General features: G+C 47.5%; 2 protein-coding genes across 5 annotated transcripts in view; one reads left to right on the plus strand and one right to left on the minus strand.

Moving 5' to 3' along the window:
• The window catches only part of USP37 (ubiquitin specific peptidase 37), a 38,561-nt gene extending 34,517 nt beyond the window's left edge, over positions 1 to 4,044 (minus strand). Inside the window, exons 1-2 of one of the 3 annotated variants that reach the window (XM_037397419.1) lie at positions 3,912 to 4,044; positions 2,950 to 3,106 (exon numbers count right to left, since the gene is read on the minus strand). In XM_037397419.1, the coding sequence (XP_037253316.1) occupies positions 2,950 to 3,054 (105 nt within the window). In that variant the 5' untranslated portion in view covers positions 3,055 to 3,106; positions 3,912 to 4,044. Of the gene's footprint in view, positions 1 to 2,898; positions 3,107 to 3,911 lie in introns of all 3 variants that reach the window. The other 2 variants (XM_037397420.1, XM_037397418.1) reach the window with 2 other exon arrangements.
• Positions 4,045 to 4,199: 155 nt separating this feature from the next.
• On the plus strand, positions 4,200 to 17,871 carry CNOT9 (CCR4-NOT transcription complex subunit 9). 2 transcript variants are annotated; one of them, XM_037397880.1, is made up of 8 exons: positions 4,200 to 4,329; positions 9,258 to 9,437; positions 10,536 to 10,651; positions 11,937 to 12,046; positions 13,088 to 13,197; positions 14,139 to 14,237; positions 16,454 to 16,545; positions 17,253 to 17,871. In XM_037397880.1, the coding sequence occupies exons 1-8, from the start codon at positions 4,306 to 4,308 to the stop codon at positions 17,425 to 17,427; spliced, it is 906 nt and encodes a 301-aa protein (XP_037253777.1). In that variant the 5' UTR covers positions 4,200 to 4,305; the 3' UTR covers positions 17,428 to 17,871. The 2 variants fall into 2 exon arrangements, with proteins under 2 accessions (XP_037253777.1, XP_037253778.1); XM_037397881.1 differs by having other exon boundaries at positions 17,259 to 17,871.
• The last annotated feature ends 1,409 nt before the right edge of the window (positions 17,872 to 19,280 follow it).

The following is a 19,280-nucleotide window of genomic DNA, read 5'->3' on the forward strand; positions in this document are numbered from 1 at the left end:
ATTACGGTCAAGCACAAGAATAATTTTACTAAAAATTTGTGCTCCCTAACAATGCCGCTGCTACTTTATTACACCATTACTTAACTGTTATTTCATGCTAAGTCACCTATGAGAACTGGCTGTTCAGCAAAGGCTCTACTATCCACACAGGTTGAGGGTAACTCTTAAAGCAGAGGAAGCAAAAGAATCTCTTGCACCTGCAGACTGCATGGAAGTTTGACAATAGATACCTAGGCATACTTTCATTTTCAATTCCCTTGTCCTTTTTTGCTGAATTTTTCACTTTATTGCCACTTCTTCAGCCTTGCCTAAGATCAGGCACCAGATACACAATAACCTCCGTGCCAGTACACTGCTATATATGCTGTATATATACATATGTACACAGAGTGCTTCATACAAGATCGGAAACTGTAACCATGGTCACCAGACACTACAAGACAGAGTAAAATACTGCCCATCAGACTGGAGTCTTTCTCCTAAGTTGGCCTGACCTGCATACTGCCACACTACCAATCTAAGTATAACAATAATTAATAGACACGAACACTAATTACACTCTAACACCAAAGTTTCACTATACATTGCTCTAGAAGATATAAAAGACTAAGATAGTAAAAGGCACTCCATGTCCATCAGTGAGATTTCTTCTTTTCCATGCAGATATTTAGCTTCTTGGAAAGCCAACCTAGACACAACAGCAGTTTATAAGAGAGGCTGAAAAAACACCTTAATTGGAAACTAAGGGTTTATTTTGCTGGCAAAATTACACTTCTGAAATACTTTGTGCTCAATCCTTGTGTTCTGGGATTGGTTGCTTTTTTTGTTTAATATAATCTAAAAAATCTTCAAAGACCTAAGAATTTAAAAGGGGACTCCAGATTTTTCATCCTCTCTTAAAACACTGAGCCCAGTGCAAAGATATTACAGTTACTTCACCATCTTGGTGCAAAACAACCTATTTCAACCCAAACCACTACCATAAGAAAGCTCCATCCATACTCTCCATGCACCTGTTATGACCCAGTCAGAGTCACAGAGTCCTGCAAAGTGGGAGTAAATGAAATATTTCTTAATATATATCTAGCATCTAGGACAACTTAGTCAAGGCTCTGAAACATCAGTAAAACATATCATCCAATATAAGAAGTTTGGTGATGCACCAGTCACCACAGAAAGAAGTATAACCCTGGATCCATCCAAGTGTTCTATTATAGGGAAGTAAAAAAAAAATAATGGAGAAATCACCCACAGTTCTCCCAGAGCAACTTGTCAAGAAACAGGGAATGCTACTTCTAAAGCAAAATTATCAGGAACTTGTCATGCCTGAAGTTGCACACAAGAGCACTGTGACAGACTGGGGTCAGCTCACACAAACTGCACTCAAGCCCAATCCTGCAGCAGAAGGGCCAGGCAGCTCTCCCTGCCTGCTGCTCACTCCCACCAATGCTCTTGTGCTGGTGTCTCTGTTGCTTCACAATGAACAGGACCAGAAAGCAGATCCTGCTGAGAGATAACCACCATCCAAACAAAAATAACTGATCTAAAGATGCGGCATTTCCTCCATTGCTGCAGTCCTAGCTGCATGGTGCCCTATCACCCTCTCCACCAGATCTCGCATTCTGTCTTTTCCCTGAATTAATGCACATGAAAACCCTCCAACTGAGCTCACAGAGAGCTAGTGAGTGGCAGAGCCAGCAGATGTGAAAGGCTAGGAGCAAAACCTGCCCCTTTAGGCCATGGTTAGCTGTTCTATAGGCTCATCATCCCCATGCAACCACCTTTTGAGTCACTGTCATACCACATTAACACTTGTCCAGGCAGAAAAGAGCACTTGAGAGCAAGCACCCAGGGAAGAGACTACTCTTCTTATGAAGCAGCATGGTCCAATGCTGGATTAAATCAAACAGCATCATGCATGAGAAGCAAATGATTCTTTTCAAGTCTACAATAACAGAGGTAGGAACTATCCACAGCTCATGATTTTCCCATGCCTTGACTCCAAGGCAACACAGGCCGCCAGATTCTTTGCTGTGACTTTTCAGCACACTAAGGTGGCAAAACCTCATCTTTCTAAAATAAAGTGAACGTTTTTTCATTGAGTCCATCCAGAGAAATAAATGGCTCAGAGAAAGGTCTCGTGACCACCACTGATGAAAAACAACTGTGGCACAAAAAGGCAGAAGCCAATGTTTAGATCAAGTTTATGCTGTTACAAAGATGCTAAACAGGATACAATTTTTTTTCCTTGCAAGTGCTCTTACATGCTCTACATACTTTTAAATCAGAAGTTTCTTACAGTAAAACACTCCTTGCACTCTTTCAGTTAAGGGCATTTTGCACAAAAAAAACTAGGAAGATAACTAGAATGAGCTATAGAATGAAAGAAAGGCTGAATATTGCAAGAGAATCTTTAACAGTGATCTGCATCAGCCTCCCAGTGAGGAGACCACGTTGCCTGGCATATTTAAAACCTAGAGCCTATGCAAAAGGCTATACAAGTTAACACCGTTCCTCTTCAGCTGGGAAAAATTGCTAGTACAATGTGTTCAGAATCTTCACCTCTAGATTCTGCAACTGTAACAGTGACAGAAAGGTTACATGTTCCAAAAATCTGAGCACCTGAGCCACCATCTGTATACCCTGGTAACTTTCCTCTGCTTTTTGGTTCTTCCCATTCAGTGGTATCTCTATGCCGACCAGGGCTGATCGTTTAATGATACATGTGAATAATTTATAGGAGAGTTATACAAAGGGATAAGTGTTCAGGAAACAAGGAACAAGAAACAGTGACAGAGGGAAGTTTGCATGACACTTAATAGCCTTGAAGAGCACACCTGTTCACAAAGAAGCACAAACCATGCACTGATCAAACAAAACCCTTAATATTTGGTGTACCTGAAATGTCTTTGGAATTCCTCCAACATTGTAGTGAACCACTAGACTCACTTTGTTGTCCTTCTCCACAATTTCAAAGCTCCCTTCTTTCCATTTTGTAATCCCAGTCTGCATGCTGCGCATCCGGACAGGTCCATGCACCTTTAGTAGAGCCATGCTTTCTCACAGAAAAGAGCTAACAAGAGTAAACGTACTCCACCTTAAACACCTGTTAAAAAGGAGAAATTTGTAACTAGGCAGGCCAAATAATCTCTACAGAAAGATGTAACTGTGGCTTAAAGCTCCTGTAGAATTTTGGTAGAACCATTTGGCTGCTGTTTTTAAATACAGCGAAAGTGAGCTAGACACCAGCTAAGGAAACGCAGATTAATAAAATCTCTCCCAGCTCGGGCAGCAACGTGCTGATTCCTCACTGTTGAAAAGCAAGCAGACCCAGTCCAGACATTGCTAAGCCTTAAAGAAACTTCAGCAGAATCAAGGGGGAAAAAAATCCAATCAAAAACCTGAGGAAAACCGGTAAGAGATGGACACCAAAGTTTTGGACGAAATCTAAGAGGGGAAACCTGCTCGCTTCTGACGGGACGCGAGCCACGGCCACTCGGAGGGGCCTGGCGAGGGTCCCCGTGGCGGCGGTGCTCCCCTGTGCTGCCGGCTGCCCCTCGGCACTCCGCCCGGCAAAGCCACCGGCCCAGCGCTAGGAGAAACCGCACCGCACCGCCGGGGGCTCCCGCTCGGTATGGCAGGATGTATTGTAAATAAAAATTAGAATAAATGAATGAAACAGCCCCCGCGCGCAGCCCGGGAGGCGCCGCCGAGCACGGTGCCCCCTCGCAGCCCGCGTCCAGCCGCCGCCGCTCCGCCCCTCCCGCCGCTCCATGGCCGCCCTGGGCCGGGCCGCTGCGAGGGGAGGCGCCGCGCAGCGGCGGGGGGGGGGCGGGGGCACCCGGCCGGGCGTTGCGGGTGGGGTAGGAAGCGCGGGGTGGTGGGGGAGAAGGGGGTGCGAGCCCCGGTACCTGCGTCCCGGCGCGTCCCCGGCGCCGCTGGGCAGGTTGAGGCCCGGGGGGAGGGGGAAGGGGGGCGGCGGCGGTGGCGGATGGCGGGAACCGGCCAGCAGCGCCAGACGCCGCGCAACGCACGCACGCACGCGCGCGCGCGCCCGTTTACGTCAGCGCGGCGGCGCCCTTCCCGGCGCACCCCGCGGCCGTTCGCGCGCATGAGCCCAAGCGACTCGCCAGCCCCCTCAGCCCCGCCAGCCCCGCCCCGCCGGCGCCCGCGCGCATGCGCACAGCGCCCGCCTCGGCGCCCCGCCCCTGTCCCAGCCTCACTCGCGGCGGCCGGGCGGCGGGGTGAAGGGTCGGGGCGGCCTCCTAAGCCGGGCCCGGCGGCAGTACCGGCACCGCTCCCACCATGCACAGCTTGGCTACTGCCGCGGTGAGGCGCGGCTCCGGGGCGCGGCGGGGCTGGGGACGGGGCCCTGCGGCGCAGGCCGCGCGGGGAGCGGGGCGGGAGGCGAGGCGGGCCGCTCGTGGCTGCGAGGGAACGTTTCCCCTCGGCCCCCCGCGGTGGAGGGAGTGTGAGCCGCGCGGTGGCGGAGCCCTGGTGAGCTGCCTCCCCTCGGTGCTCCCCGGTGGCCGGCTGTGGCGGCGGCCGGGCGGCGGGGTGCCTTTGGTAGACGGGGAGGCGCCGAGTGAGCGCTGTCTTGCTCCAGCTGACTCTGCCTCCCCGGGGCGGCCGTGCCTTGCTCTGCTGCTCCTGGGGACGAGGTGGCTCGCCCAGGGGCCAGGAGGGCTTCCCTGATGGGTACCCCGGCTGTACGCCTTCTGCCTAGTCTGTGTCACGTAGAGTTTTCCCCTCTTCCCTCCTCTTCCGCGCTGCGCTTCCTCCTTGCACCTGGATGCTCCTGCATTCCCAGCCACCTACTCTGTCCTCAGCAAACTCTAAAAGAAGTAAAACTTCTGGCCTTAACTGCAGAGGAAAAGAGGAGACAGCAAAAAGTTCCTCAGGGCAGCACACAAGCAGGAGGGAAAACAGAAGGCTGCCTGTTCCTCCCTTTTCCCCCAATACCTTGCAGTGCTGTCTGTAGTTGGTGCTTGCCCTCTTCCCCCTCAGAAAGCTGCGATGGTGAGATGGCATGCCTGACATTCCGCCTGCTGGGAGTGGAGCAGGACCTCGGCCTGGTTGGGTTCAAAAATTGAAATTGGGTTCAAACTCAGAACGATGCGGTTATTGCATCTTATCTCCTGTCTGAGCGGGTTTGTGTTGTCATTTTCACTTATCCAAATGCATGTTCGTCGTGTGTATAAGATGTCCTAGAGCTGATTGAGTCTCTAGTGTGTATTGAGTTTGGGAGCTGTACTGCAAGACCAGCAGTCAGCTGTTTTCACACGAACTTGGCTAAAGGATCTGTTTGGGCTAACAAGCAAACAAGAGTAAAGTACTTAGGAGCAGGAGCTGAGAGATCATTTTAAGTCTTCCCACTTTGTTTAAGTGCTCCTGACTTTAAATTGGTTCTTGGAGTGCTGGCAAATACTTCTGATTTAAAGTGGCACTTTCTGGAGGATAGAAGGGTGTGCAGGATCATAGAGAACTCTCTTAATTAGCATTTACGTTTTTGTAGAAGTGTAATTCCTGAGCACTTGGTGAAACATGTGAGGGACTATTATAATCTCACATTAATCATCTATCTGTGTTCTAGTCACCTCTCTCTAAAACGATCTTTTTTTAAAGACAATTTTAACAAAATCTCTTTAAAGAATTGAAATCAACTTTATTTTGTGATTCATATGAAAGTATATTTAATTTATATATAATTTGGGCTACCTGGTAGTTCTGTATTGAAATGTTTCCTACCTCAGTCAGTATGCTTACACTAAAGGTGACAGGGAAAGGTGTTTGGCTCTGGAGATGTGCTTGGGAGCTGCAGAAAACAACATTACCTCTTAGTAGGGTCGTGACTTGGCTCAGGAATCCCTTTGAGTGTTTTGAATGCTGTTGTGATAAAGCTGTGGTAAGCAAGAACACTAATTTTTATACAGTGATGCTGGTGGCAGAAGAAACATTTCAATTTCAGATCTGAAGACAGCATAACATGCTAGAGGCTCAAGAATAGGCTAAAGACAATAAATGTAACTGTAGCAGTAAGGCATTGAAAGGCCAATTCAGATAAGCTAATTTACTGTTACTGAAATTCAAAGCTCATTTTGGTATTTTGAGTGGTGGTCTATCAAAACAGTATAAAAAGCATATGTATCCAGTTAGTCAATGTTCTGCTTTGGTCGACCAGTACTCTTACCAGTGTGTGTAGCAGCAACTGCTCAGTTAGGAAGAGAAAGCCAGTGGCTAAACCCAGTTCGTTACGTGATTGTTGGAGATATAATTGGTCATGTTTGAGGTAATGCTGTTTCCCTTGAGGAAGGTGTTACACGATCTTTCATGATGCAAAGGTGGCTAGTTTGTGCTGTGTTGAGATGCTGTTTGTAACTTGCTTTCCCTGTGTGCAAAAGAAAATCTGCCTAGCAGGGTTCCGTCTTAGAGGTTGCAGGATTTGTGTATAGCACTTCGGGCTCCCCAGAATTTTTGGGTTTAGAGGGTGAAGAGGGAAAAACAATAAAGTAGGAGACTAGCAAAAATATGTCATTCAGTTTAAACTAAAACGAGAGCAACAGCTGTAGAGCCTGTGAAAAGCAGTTGGTTCTGGCTAAGACAGGTATTGGACATCATAAACTTAATTGTGTGGAAAAATCTGCTTAGTGTTCTCTAGGGATCACAAGCACATGATTGTGCTTTTAAAGGGTCGATGTATTTAAGCTTACAGGAAATGAAACTTGCAGTGAGTCTAGAAAAATAGATGGAAGCTTTAGATAACACAATTATAACAACATTATTGCTACGCTGCTTGTCACTCTACCATCCCAAATAATAACAAATGAGCTCTGTTTATTCTCCCTCTTTTTCTGAGCTCCAGTATAAGAGTTGCCATTAGAATTGCACTCACAGTTGCAAGAACAGAATAAATTTGTCAGGATTACTAATTTAGTGTGAGGTTCTGGAAAAAAAAAAAGAAGGTAGACAAGAGAAAAAAAGAGGATAGGAGGAAAGATGAACAGCTAAAAAGTATTTGAGCCCTAGTACAGGGTCTGATAACAGCACATTGGCTTATATATTGTCCTGGGTTTGGCTGGGATAGAATTAATGTTCTTCTCAGTAGCTGGTATAATGCTGTGTTTTGGATTTGGTATGAGAATAATGTAGATAACACACTGGTGGTTTTGTTGTTGCTAAGTACTGCTTACTCTAAGTTGAAGACTTTTCAAGTTTCCCATGCTCTGCCAGTGAGCAGGTGCACAAGGAGCTGGGAGGGAGCAGAGCCAGGACAGCTGACCCAAACTTGCCGAAGGGGTGTTCCATACCATAGAAATGTCATGTTCAGCATATAAAGCCGGGGGAAGAAGGAGGAAGGGAGGGATGTTCAGAGTGATGGCATTTGTCTTCCCAAGTAACCATTATGCACGATGGAGTTCTGTTTTCCTGGAGATGGCTGAACACCTGCCTGCTGATGGGGAGCGATGAATGAATTCCTTGTTTTGCTTTGCTTGCATGTGTAGCTTTTGCTTTACCCATTAAACTGTCTTTATCTCAACCCATGAGTTTTCTCGCTTTTACTCTTCTGATTCTCTCCCTCATCCCACTGCAGGAGGAGTAGGCAAGTGGCTGTGTGGTGCTTAGTTGCTGGCCAGTGTTAAACCCTGACATACATAGACATTTAAGTTAATATGATGGAGGTGGCTGGAGGAGAAGGAATCGCACAGCTAGGGAAGGATCTCTCTGGATGTGACTATGGCTATAATGTGTGGATGAATGGAGGAGGGAAACCTTTGCAGACATAGAAACAGACAGCTCTGGAGGTGTCTGCCAAAGGTTAAGTCTCCCTTCATCCCTCCTGCAGTTCTGGGAGCCTGCCTCCAGCATATGGTTTCAGGTTTGGTTGCAGCCACTTTCAGTTCCTGAACTCCTTTGTATTCTCTTCACTGCTTTAGTGATGAGCTGCTTAGCAGTAGTGTTGCTGTTGGTGCGGTACAGGCAGTGCTCACAGCTGTTGTAGTAAGCACATGAAGAGTTTCAGTCTGGGTTTAAAAAGGAGAAAAAAAAAAAAATACAATCTGTTCTCTGTTCCCAGCTGTGATTGCTGTACACATGGGGATGCTGAGCTGGTTGCATACAGGCTAGCTCAGGAGCAACAGTATATGAGTGGGGCTGTGCTTTATTTGAATAGTAAGCACTGCAGCAGAATGTTTAAATAGGTTCTGAACTGGCTTTTGGAAGTGTTCACGCAGGAGGTGTTAATGCTGATGTTTGTCTTCCTCAAAATTTTGTACCTGAATCACTAAACTGTCTACTTGGGAAGCCTGCTGAGCATTTGCACCTTGAGTACTAGTTGTGCCAGCAGAGGCATGAGGCAAACTTGCATTGAAAGACTTGAGTCTTGCCCTTGCCACAGAAACTGTGCTACAGTTCTACAGTTCCTGCTTCTCTTCCTTTCCTTCCCAGCTCTTCCTCATTTTTTTGGCTTGAAGACTTGTTGGCCCTGATGCTGCTGTTTCCCTGATGTTCCAAGAAAGGCAGAGGAGAAATCCTACATTTCTGCTGAGTAGTAGAAAATGTGCCTTGACTGTGAATACAAATCTACCCTTTTCTGGGTTTATTTTAAACAGGAGTTTTTGTACAAAACCAGTCTGGAAAAATTCCTTTTTAGCTCCATGCATGTAAACAAGATACATGGGACGAGTGAAATGTCTCTAACAGCAGGTGTTACTGGCTGCAGACAGTGTCATGCTGATGTTGGAGTACTGAGGATTTTTCTAGTATTTGAATATTTTTCTCATGTCTGAATCCCATTGACAGTTTCCAATGTAATAGATGTTTTTGGAGATACAGGTAGAGTCTGCCTTTGAATTTGTGGAAGCTTGCACTTGAAGCATGAAATGAATGTGTGTTAAATACAGGTGGAGCAAATGATAGCTGGCTAAAGTATGTGTGACCTCCCTGGGAGCTCTGCTGGCACAGACAGGAAGCAGCGTGGCTCTCTTGTATTGCTGGTGAAGTTATAAGGTACTGCTTGACCAGTGGATTAGGAGACTGTCCTAACAAGTCAGGCCAGTTGTGTTTCAAGTAGGTGAAATAGTAAGACTAATCTAAGGGAGGGATCCATATCCAGAGCGTTGTAATGTAGCTTTAGTTCCTCCCTCCCCCAGTCAGGAGTTTCTTGAGCACTTTTTTGCTTACCTGCCAGGTTGTGGGAAGGGTTTAGGGTGAGACTTGGATAAAATGTTTGGACTGAAGTTTCCTTGTTTCCCACCCAGCCTGTGCCAACAGCCCTGGCTCAGGTTGACCGTGAAAAGATCTACCAGTGGATCAATGAGCTGTCCAGCCCTGAGACGCGGGAGAATGCACTGCTGGAGCTGAGCAAGAAGCGTGAGTCTGTGCCTGACCTTGCCCCAATGCTGTGGCACTCATTTGGCACAATTGCGGCGCTCCTTCAGGTGGGTAGGATTGGCAGCCTCTTTATTCAGTGGTGCAGCACCAGAACATTGCAGAGCTTGTGTGTACAGGGGGCAGATCTGGGGAGGCACTGGTGGGGTCCCTTATTGCCGTTGCTGGAAATACGATGTATGTTGGATCATGTGGTGAGGGGAGCAGATGGGGGAAGCCCATTTGGCATTAATCATCACTAGCAAGGCAATGTGTGCAGAGGCTGTAAGATTTCTAATTAGCTTACATACTTGGAAGGGGAACGGGCAAGTTTTTGGGTGTATGAGCTCCCTGTGGATCATGTTCTACTTATTTTCATACAGTGTCATAGCAGAGCCACAACAGTCTTACTCTTAAGATCTCTGGTGTGATTTGTTTTGCATGAACTTGCGCGCTTCCTGGTCAGAAGGTTGCCTTGCAGGGAGCCTGTTGGAAGGGCAGCATGGGAATACTGCTCACTCCCTGCTCCTGAGACACTTGCAAGGGAATATACCTGCATTTCGTGTGAGACTGAGCAGCTCTGCTTGTCTCTGGGCAAACTATGGCTGATGACTGGCTGTCTCTTAGTGCCAAATCTAGTCATTTCTTTCAAAGAAGGAAGGAAAAGAGTGCAGGATTGCCAATGTCAAACTGCTCTTGGAGTGGCCCTGAAACAAGTGAAGAAAATTAGAAGGGAGCTATAGTTGGAAGCAAGCAGATTTCTGAATTGGATTTCTTGCCCTCAGCTGCTTTCCCTGCATTGAGTTAGAAGAGTACCAGCAGCCACATTTTGAATAAGAGTGGGTGTGCTCTGCCTCTAGGCACAGGAGCAACACTCCTCTTCGATCTGGAAGTTAAAAACAAAGCAGTCCCTACACTAGTAAAGAGCCAAGAAATCAAATGAACTCTTTTATTTTAACTGAAATTAAGGATGGAATGCATTCCTGTGATTCAGTGTCAAATTGATTCTGACCCAGCTCTGCCCTTGCCTGGGTGTCATGGTGGCTGCCATGTAACTTCAAAATGATGCCTGGTGAAAGCAGACTGTCATCTGCTGTCACCATAGCTCCTTGCTGGGCAAGTGCTTTGGTACAGCTTTCTCTAACTTTTCTTTACCTGTTAATTTTTAGGAAATTGTAAATATTTATCCATCAATCAACCCTCCGACCTTGACAGCCCATCAGTCCAACAGAGTTTGCAATGCTTTAGCTCTACTACAGTGTGTTGCGTCACATCCTGAAACAAGGTAAGTGTTTCCAGGTGTGTGAGTTTTCTGAGGTGTTGAGGTTGACAGCTCAGCCTGTTTGACTCCACAAGTATGTAAGCTTCTTTCTTCATTTTTACCAAGAGAAGTGGAGCAGAGGACAGAGCTGGAAGATAGGAAGTTGCCTGCTGCTTTCACTTGTTTGCTGGGATTATTAGGATGACAGCTTTATGGTGGTCCTAAATGCACTGCATTCCCTGGATCATCCTGAGATCCTGCAAATTCCCAAAACACTGGGTTGTGGCAGCTCCTTGAAGCTCAGCCAGAGATGCCATGTGCAGGATCCTTGTTTTAATGAGCTTACAATTATTTAGACCAACAGCTTACGGTTAGTTAGACTAGCTGTCCAAAGGGTGGGATGGGCAGGGCTGTCCTTCCCAGAGACCGTGTGTGGCAAGGGAGCAATAGCAGAGCTGTGTCTGGAGTCCTCAGCCAGTGCCTGACTTCAGGTTTTCTCAATCGTGTGTCCAGCCTGTATCAGCAAGGGAAAAGATGATGTTGGTTCAGCTGAAATCAGTAGCTAAAACTCAAAGAAAACTGTCCTGAGATCCATGATCTCATGCTTCTGTTCCTGCGGAGAAGAAAGTGCTACATAGCTGAAGTTGTTTTTCAGCTGCTGCAAAGTAATACTAAGCTGCAACCCTCCACGAGGTGATATCCAAAAAAATAGGGTAGTTTTACACCACACACACTTACATTTAAAGTTTGAAAACTGAGAACAGAGGAGGAAAATTGGATGATTGTGCAAGGGAGCTTCCCTCTGCTATCAGAACAATCTCTAGGCTTCTCCTTGCAATCTGTATTTTTCCCCATTGTCAGAAGGCAGTGTGACGACTCTTGGGGAAAAGTGGCTGTGCACATTTAAACTGTGGTAATGCCTAGAGATCAGCCAGTCTGGATTTCTGTCATGCAAAAGCTTTGCACATGCACTGTGGCTGACTGTCCCTTCCCATGGGAGCCTGCAAGGTGAAAGGCAACAGTGAATGTACAAAGCAGAGGTAATAAAAGCAACAGGAAGTGCTTTGTTCCTGGTCAGCTGGAAACAGCGATGCAGGTAACTGACAGTTCAGGTGTTAGGTTTTGTGCTGTACCCAGTGCAGAATTTACTTCATACTGTTCCATCAGAGAACAAACTGTTAACCTCTTTTGAGGAGTGGTAGCAATGGTGTCTGTCAGCAATAGTCTTAGGTTCTGCATGGTAACACTGGATTGTATGCTCACTTTGTTTTCCTTGTCTCTCATGTTGGGTGTTCTCCCTTTCCTACAGGTCAGCTTTTCTGGCAGCTCATATCCCTCTCTTCCTGTACCCCTTCTTGCACACAGTTAGCAAGACACGTCCATTTGAGTACTTGCGTCTCACAAGCCTTGGAGTGATTGGTAAGCAGCCAGACTAATGCTGGAGCACTGTTTTTTCACTCACTTTGATGCAGTTCATTCTGTGGGTGGAGAGACCTGCACGACCAAAATCACAGGTCTCTTTACTGGGATCTTCTGAGTCCCGTAGTATTAACAAGAGGAGCTGCTTACGCATTATGGAATCTGGCAGTGAACTCCCCAAAACGGTACCTACTCTTTTTGTCTTAATTAAGACTTATTGCTGTTTATCTCTGACTGACCAGGCAGCTGGTAACCTGCAGAGTTGGCTTGTGTCCTGTTGCAAATACTGGGGCAACTCTGAGTGGAGTTTTTACTTCCTCAAAACCCACCAATCCAAGCCAGAGTTCCTGAGCTTGATAGTTTTTCTGGGAAAGATCTTGCCACTCTCATCACCGTTCCCTCCTTTGCAGCCCTGCAGAGTAACTTTCAGGGCTGAGCTGGATCAGTTATGAAGCAGGTTCCCCTTAGTGTGTAGGAACTGGGCTCTTCACTAATAAGAAAACACTGAAGTTTGGGTGCATTGCCAAAAATGTTTCCTGCGAGTACAAGCACCTGCAGGCTTGTGCCTTTGCCCTCAGCCCAGCCAGTGAGACCCTAGGATGGTTGGGTGCAGGCTGGGCTTTCTTTGGGTTTTTGTCATTAATTGACTTGTGTGTATTTGCCCTATCTTTGCCTTATCCTGTTTTTTTTGTCTTCTGCCCAAAACATTTCTCTCTCAATGCATAAAGTAAGAGGGTCTTAAAATGCATTTCTTCTTCCCAGAGGTTGCTGTGGGTGGCATGATCCTCTTGTGTTTGTTACTACTGGAGGAGAGCCACGAATACATCCACTTTCTGAAAAACAACCCCCAAACCCTGCTTGATTACTTTTATGCTGCCAAAACAATTTCTTCTCCAGCTGCAACATATTTAGGATGACAGTTGTGCTGCCTGCCATTCAGACTTAATGATTCCTGGGAGGACATAGCACAGGCAGTCTTTGAAAGGTGAGATATTTTTGAAACCATTTATCATTTATTGATTTTTCTATTTTCTCTTCAAGGGGCCTTGGTGAAAACTGATGAGCAAGAAGTGATAAACTTCTTATTGACAACAGAAATTATCCCCCTGTGCTTACGCATTATGGAATCTGGCAGTGAACTCTCCAAAACGGTACCTACTCTTTTTGTCTTAATTAAGACTTATTGCTATTTATCTCTGACTGACCAGGCAGCTGGTAACCTGCAGAGTTGGCTTGTGTCCTGTTGCAAATACTGGGGCAACTCTGAGTGGAGTTTTTACTTCCTCAAAACCCACCAATCCAAGCCAGAGTTCCTGAGCTTGATAGTTTTTCTGGGAAAGATCTTGCCACTCTCATCACCCGTTCCCTCCTTTGCAGCCCTGCAGAGTAACTTTTGGGGCTGAGCTGGATCAGGTTTCCCTGACCTGAGAAAACAAATGCTGTAAATACACGGAGCAGAGTTTGGGTGGTAGCTGTTAGTGTTGGTTATGGGAATGTTCATTGCACTGGACTAATTTGTTGTCTCCTCTGATCAGGGGCCCCTTTCCCCCATGAGCTCAGATGAGGTCAGACTGGTCTGATGACCCAGGTGGGCAGGCCACAGGTTTTAGTCTGTGTGTGCTTCTCTGGTGAAGCCTGCTGACATAGCTGGCTGAGGTTCTTCCAGAAAGTGGTGTCTTGTGATGAATCGATAATGCTAAAGATGAAAACTGAAATCAGCTTGCCATCTAGATGGCAGGGCCAAGGGACAGATCCTTCTCCTGCTTCCTGCTCTGTGACTGCAGTAGTCTGACTGTAATCTTGAGGCTGTCCTGAGTGGCCCAGCAGTAGTTGCCATCTTACGCAACCTGCATCCAGTCACCTTGCACACACTGCTTTGTGTCCATCTCTTTTCTTTAACCAGAGATGCCAGGTATTGTGTAGAGACCTGCATTTTCTTTTGGCTTTAAACTTTTACTGACTAAAATGTTTATTGTCTGCTGAAAGGCCTTTCAGTTCTGAGGCTGCCTTGAAAAGAACACAGCACAAAGGCTGTCCCTTTTCAGGATAGGTAAGTTGTTTCAACACTTTTTCTGTGTTCTCCCCATTCTAGGTTGCTACATTTATTCTTCAGAAAATCCTCCTGGATGACACAGGGCTGGCATATATCTGTCAGACTTATGAGCGGTTTTCCCATGTTGCCATGATACTGGTAAGATTATTTGGTTTTAAAATATCTGGGTTTAAGAAAATAGTGCTCCAGCAGCTACTTTTACTGCCCTCTGGCTGGAGCACAGGATGAGGGAGGCAAATGGTTCTTGGGCATTATTGCTTGCGACACTGTAGCACTCTGCTTCCGCATGTTTCCTTTGTGTATCTGGTTTGCATGTCAGGAGAACACACACCAGTTTTAATGTACCAAGTCCTCAAGATAGACCAAACATCTCTAGAGAAGAAAAACTTTTCAGGGTTGTTGTTTGGATGTGAATTGATTTAATTTTATGTAAGAATGATAACACAGCTCAGACCATTGATCCATTTTCCCATCTCTGCCTCCCACAACCTGGCTCCTATTAGCTGCTGCTTATGACTCTAATTTTGTGTTGGGACACAGAGAGAGCAGGCAATATTTGTCCATTCCCTGTCCCCTGTGAAGGAGAACTTTGGGTACTCATAATCTCTTCATCCCAGGAGTAATAGCCCCAACTTGAGCTTTATTATCTTTGAGCTCACCAAGGGGAATACGTCTGCCCTGAAACAGCTATTGTCCTGCTTTCGTGTTTGGTCGTTTGTTTGCTTTTTAAAGAGCAGTCTCAGGAGGAGAAAATGCAGCATTAAGTTAAGTGCTTTGCAATGCTGGTTCTGTGCCTAGATGTTGATGCGTTCACTGGGAATATTTATTTTTCTGTCTGTTTTCCCAAACATGAATAAAATGTCACCTCCTAATTCACCCACAAACAGCAAAACATGAATGATTGTGAGCTGATACCCATAATACCCAATGTGACGTGATTTTGCATTCCAGAAAAGAATGGACTTTGATGAAAGTACATCAGGGTTGGGGCCAAAGTGAAGGATGTAATTAGAAACCCTGGAGTAGAGGAGGGAAGGAGACAAAGGAAGAATCTGTAGCTGGGAATGGTATGAACATGAAGGGATGTGGGCATGTAAAACTCCGTTAGCGTGGAAGAAATCCTAGCTGTGGTGTAACCCCACCACCAGGTGAAGCACTGACATGATTAATACTCCATAGCACTACTGAGAGAGATGAAAATGTTCATCGACATTTCTGTTCTCTATTTCAAAAATTGAGATGGTGTACTGCTGTTTGATGAGGGTGATGATTTACTACTTTGTCTACTGATAACCAAGTAAGATGTTACACAAGCATTAGATGCTTTCAAAAGGGTAAGTTAGTATTTCCTATGCAGGAGCTGTCTGAGGAATTCTCTGACTTGTTCTTCATTGTGAAGAAACTTGGTATCCTGGGGAATTGCTGAGAACAGGAAGTGTGCAAAAGGGCAGATGAGGGAGACCTACTAATTTCTAACTGCCAGAATATCCAAATACAGGTGAATTTGAGGAAAATGGTTAGGAGGGCTAGCCAGTGTAGTTTTACAGGAAAAAAACCCAACTTGTTGGACAGATCTGAAGATTTGATTGACTCCTAAGTACAAGGAAGCAGTCTGTTCAGACTCCTTCAGAGCGGGCATGTGAAGGCATCCACACTGCTTGCTGGGCTGGTGCGTTCCAAGGTGCAGCCATGTGCGAAGTCCTACATAGTGTGAGAAATGGAGGCTGGGCCAGAGACATCTGCCCTGATCTTGTTTCCCAGTAATGGGTTAATGAGGGATGTAGCACAAAGAGAAAATACAACTCCTGGGTGCATGGTAAGACCAGATGTGGATCTTGCTATACGTGGTATGGGTGAGCCCAGTCCTTCGGCATGGCTTCCCAGGCTATATTAATGTTTTAAAAGGGTGTTGAAATGAAGGCAGTGCAGATGAGAACACGGAGCGTTACAGATCTTGGGAACACACCTCACAGGGTGACTCAGCCTGAGCTTATCAAAAGGTTGGGGATACATTCACCTTCTTCCACAGGGGGGAAACCCCAGGTTCAGTTTAATCTACCAGCGAGTTGGATCACTAAGGAGTCCTGGGGATGTAAAAACCAAATAGGGATAAGACAGGCTTTCCCTGAGCTGCTGAGAGAATCCTTTCCAAGTTGTGACTGGCTGCTCTTCTCAAAGACATCTTGGCAAGCAGACCACCGGACTTCATGCAGGGGTATCTAGATGAAAGGTAATGGGCTGTGATGCGTGGGAAGCCAGAGTGAGCGATTCAGCAGTCTTTCCTAAGTCTCTGCTGATTGTGAACCTGTTCTTACAAAGACTTTTAACTGATGGCACTGGCCTCTATAAAACAGGGTAAAATGGTCCTGCAGCTCTCCAAGGAGCCATCGGCACGGCTACTGAAGCATGTTGTCCGCTGCTACCTTCGTCTTTCCGATAACCCCAGGTAAACATTTTAAGAGTTTGGGCAGGGGCTTCTTCTGCTCCCTTGGAAGTGCAGTTCTTTGCCACAGTGCCCACTCAGGGAAAGTCAAGTTTCCTTGTCTGCCTTTAAGTTAGCCTTAGTTCAGTGTGGAAAGTGGGTGGGTTTTTTGGTTTGTTCTGTTTTTTTTAACTGCTACTTCTGGGAGCTTTTATGGTACATGAGAGAAACAGTGACTGTTTGGGGCTTGAGCAGACTCAGGCTGTACAGGTTATGACTGCCTGAGGTCAAATGTAGCTGGAACTAGATATGAGGGAGGGGCTGAGGTGGAAGGTATGCTGTGCTTTCCCTCTTCTGCGTCATGTGGGCTGTTAGCAGTAAAAGCCAACAGATAAAATTCAGGTGAGGGAATAGAAACTGATTTCATGCTGATCAGCAGCTCTGCCCAAAGCCACTGAGAATGTATTTGTTGTCTCTGCCTCTCCTGGCATTGCATTGCTTTTGACTGAGGGGTGCCAGGGCACAGGGGTTGGTGTGGTGGGGTCTAGCATGAGGGATGGGAGCCATGGTGGCTGGCCAAGCACCACGTGCTGCAATGCTGCTGCTCAATGCTTTGCTTGGCTGGTCCTGCCAGGGAGACCCCCAGGCAAAGGAGTGTTGTGTCCCCAGTGGGGTTTGCTCCCCTCTTGCCCCTGTGAGTTTATTTGTTGGGCCCCGTTTCTTGTCTCTTGATGTAGGGCACGTGAAGCTCTCAGGCAGTGCCTTCCTGACCAACTGAAGGACACCACCTTCGCCCAGGTCCTGAAGGATGACACCACCACAAAACGCTGGCTGGCTCAGCTCGTCAAGAACCTGCAAGAGGGTCAAGTCACTGACCCACGGGGCATCCCTCTTCCTCCGCAATGACTGCTGGGGGAGGTGGGGGACTGGGGAAGAAACAGCTCAGGTTTACAAAGAACCAGGAACAGGTGACCTCTTCCGCAACAAACGAACTGGGCACGCCAGCTGACTGTCGGCTTGGCAGCCAACGGGCTGCTGTGTAGCAGTGCAGGATGCCTCTGGGGATCGTAACACCAGCAAATGCTGATACTACAGCTTAAAAAAAAAAATCAATAAAGACAATCTGTAAAGATCCCCATCTCTCCAGGAGGCTTGGCTGGCATCTCTTCCCCCACTGCCAAGCAGGGGGTAGTGCAGATGTCTGCCCTTCCAGCTAGCTCAGCCTCCACCCAAGTGGTGCGTGACAAGGGGTGTGTGCACCACCACCACGTCCTTCCAGTTCCTTGTCACTCCTTGTTTATATGTCTCTTTAGATGAGTGAGCTGAATAAAAGGTGATCGAGTTGCTTTATCCTCTCTTAAGACTGCTGCTCAGCTGCAGGTAGCCCAGAGACAGCTTGCTTCCCTGTCAGCACATTCTTGCTCTCCATCCGGCTGGTGCAGTGAGCTTTTCTCTTCTTTTTCTTTGGCATGGAGGTAGCAGCTGGAGCCAGGCCGTCGTGGTGCTTGCCCCAAGAGGAGGGGTGGATTACTCAAGATGAGCCCACATGTCATCAGCTTGCTTCCCAGAGCTCTTGGGAAGGACAAGGCAGCAGGACTGTGACTCTTGTGCTGTAAATACTGTGCTCATGCAGCTAAACCAGCAGCTGGGGGCTGATGTGTGCTGGCCTCCTGTCTAGCTCACCTCTTGCCTGGCGGGGCTGCTGGCTGGCTTGTCAAACGGAGCTCAGCGTTGGGGAGCCTGCCTTGTGGTGGTGGGCAGGCCACCGGCCAATGATCCCTGCTGCAGGACAGCTGGGAGCGACGTCCTGCGGGCTCCAGGTATGCCAGCTTCCACAGCCGCTGCTGCCTGCCAGACGCCTCAGTCCTGGCCCCCTTCCCTTTCCTCCCTCACCAGCTCATCTCTGGCGGTCGGGTGGATCCATTTCAGCTTTCAGACCTGCCTTGGCGCCTGCCTCGGCTGTTGCAATTGAACTGGAGTAGCAGCTGCTTACCTGTGTTCTGTGCTGAGCGGTTAGTGCGGCCACGGCAGGCTCCCAGAAGCAGCCATGGAGCTCCCAGCTCTGCTGCAGCAGAGCCTGCTCTGCCTGCTCTTGGCTGCAGGCAGGCCTGGGCAGCTTACTCGACTTCTCCCCCCTCCTCCAGTAGCCCATTTTGCTGATCATCTGCGGTGTCGTGCCAACAGTGTCTTAAATCCCATCTTTTTTCCCCCTTCCCTCCCCTCCTCTCGCTGCCTTGCATAACAAGGGCAGAGCGTGGCCTCTTCCTTACCCCGGGGTCCTGTTTTATAACCATCGCCTTCTTTTCCCTCCCCTCCACCCTGACCTTAATAGGGTGTGAAAATGCTTCTGTTTGGGGGTGGTTTTTTTGTTGTTGTTTGGGGTGGGTTTTTTTTTGTAAATTCAGATTAGTAAATAATAAAACCCCAGCCAGCACAGATTGGTCCTGGTCTGGTCTCTTGGGGAGGGCAAGGGGCAAGGAGGGGAACTCATTGCAGGTGGGACGGAAGGGGGATCAGTGCCAGCTTGGGGATATGAGCTGGGGAGAGAGTGTGGCTTTTTCTAGTGGGAGCTGTGGAAGCTGTCCGCATCCCTGCGGCACCCCATCTCTCCTGGAGCAGATAACGTTGAGGGGTGTTGGTGGGGAGGTGCTGGTCTATCCTGCTTTGTGGGAAGGCAGCAAGTGCAAGTACTGACCCCGGCTCCATTCAGACCCTGCCAGGGAGAGCACTCGCTGCCACACTTGCCCAGGGTCCACATC

The sequence above is a fragment of the Falco rusticolus genome, chromosome 8 (genome assembly GCF_015220075.1).
Source record: "Falco rusticolus isolate bFalRus1 chromosome 8, bFalRus1.pri, whole genome shotgun sequence".
Lineage (NCBI taxonomy): Eukaryota > Metazoa > Chordata > Aves > Falconiformes > Falconidae > Falco > Falco rusticolus.

What these genes read in the sequence shown, in the direction of transcription:
- CNOT9 (XM_037397880.1), top strand. Translation starts at nt 4,306, where the DNA reads ATGCACAGCTTGGCTACTGCCGCG. An exon ending in ACAGCTTGGCTACTGCCGCG is followed by an intron (nt 4,330 to 9,257) that starts GTGAGGCGCGGC and finishes TTTCCCACCCAG; the next exon opens with CCTGTGCCAACAGCCCTGGC. An exon ending in CGTCTTTCCGATAACCCCAG is followed by an intron (nt 16,546 to 17,252) that starts GTAAACATTTTA and finishes TCTTGTCTCTTG; the next exon opens with ATGTAGGGCACGTGAAGCTC.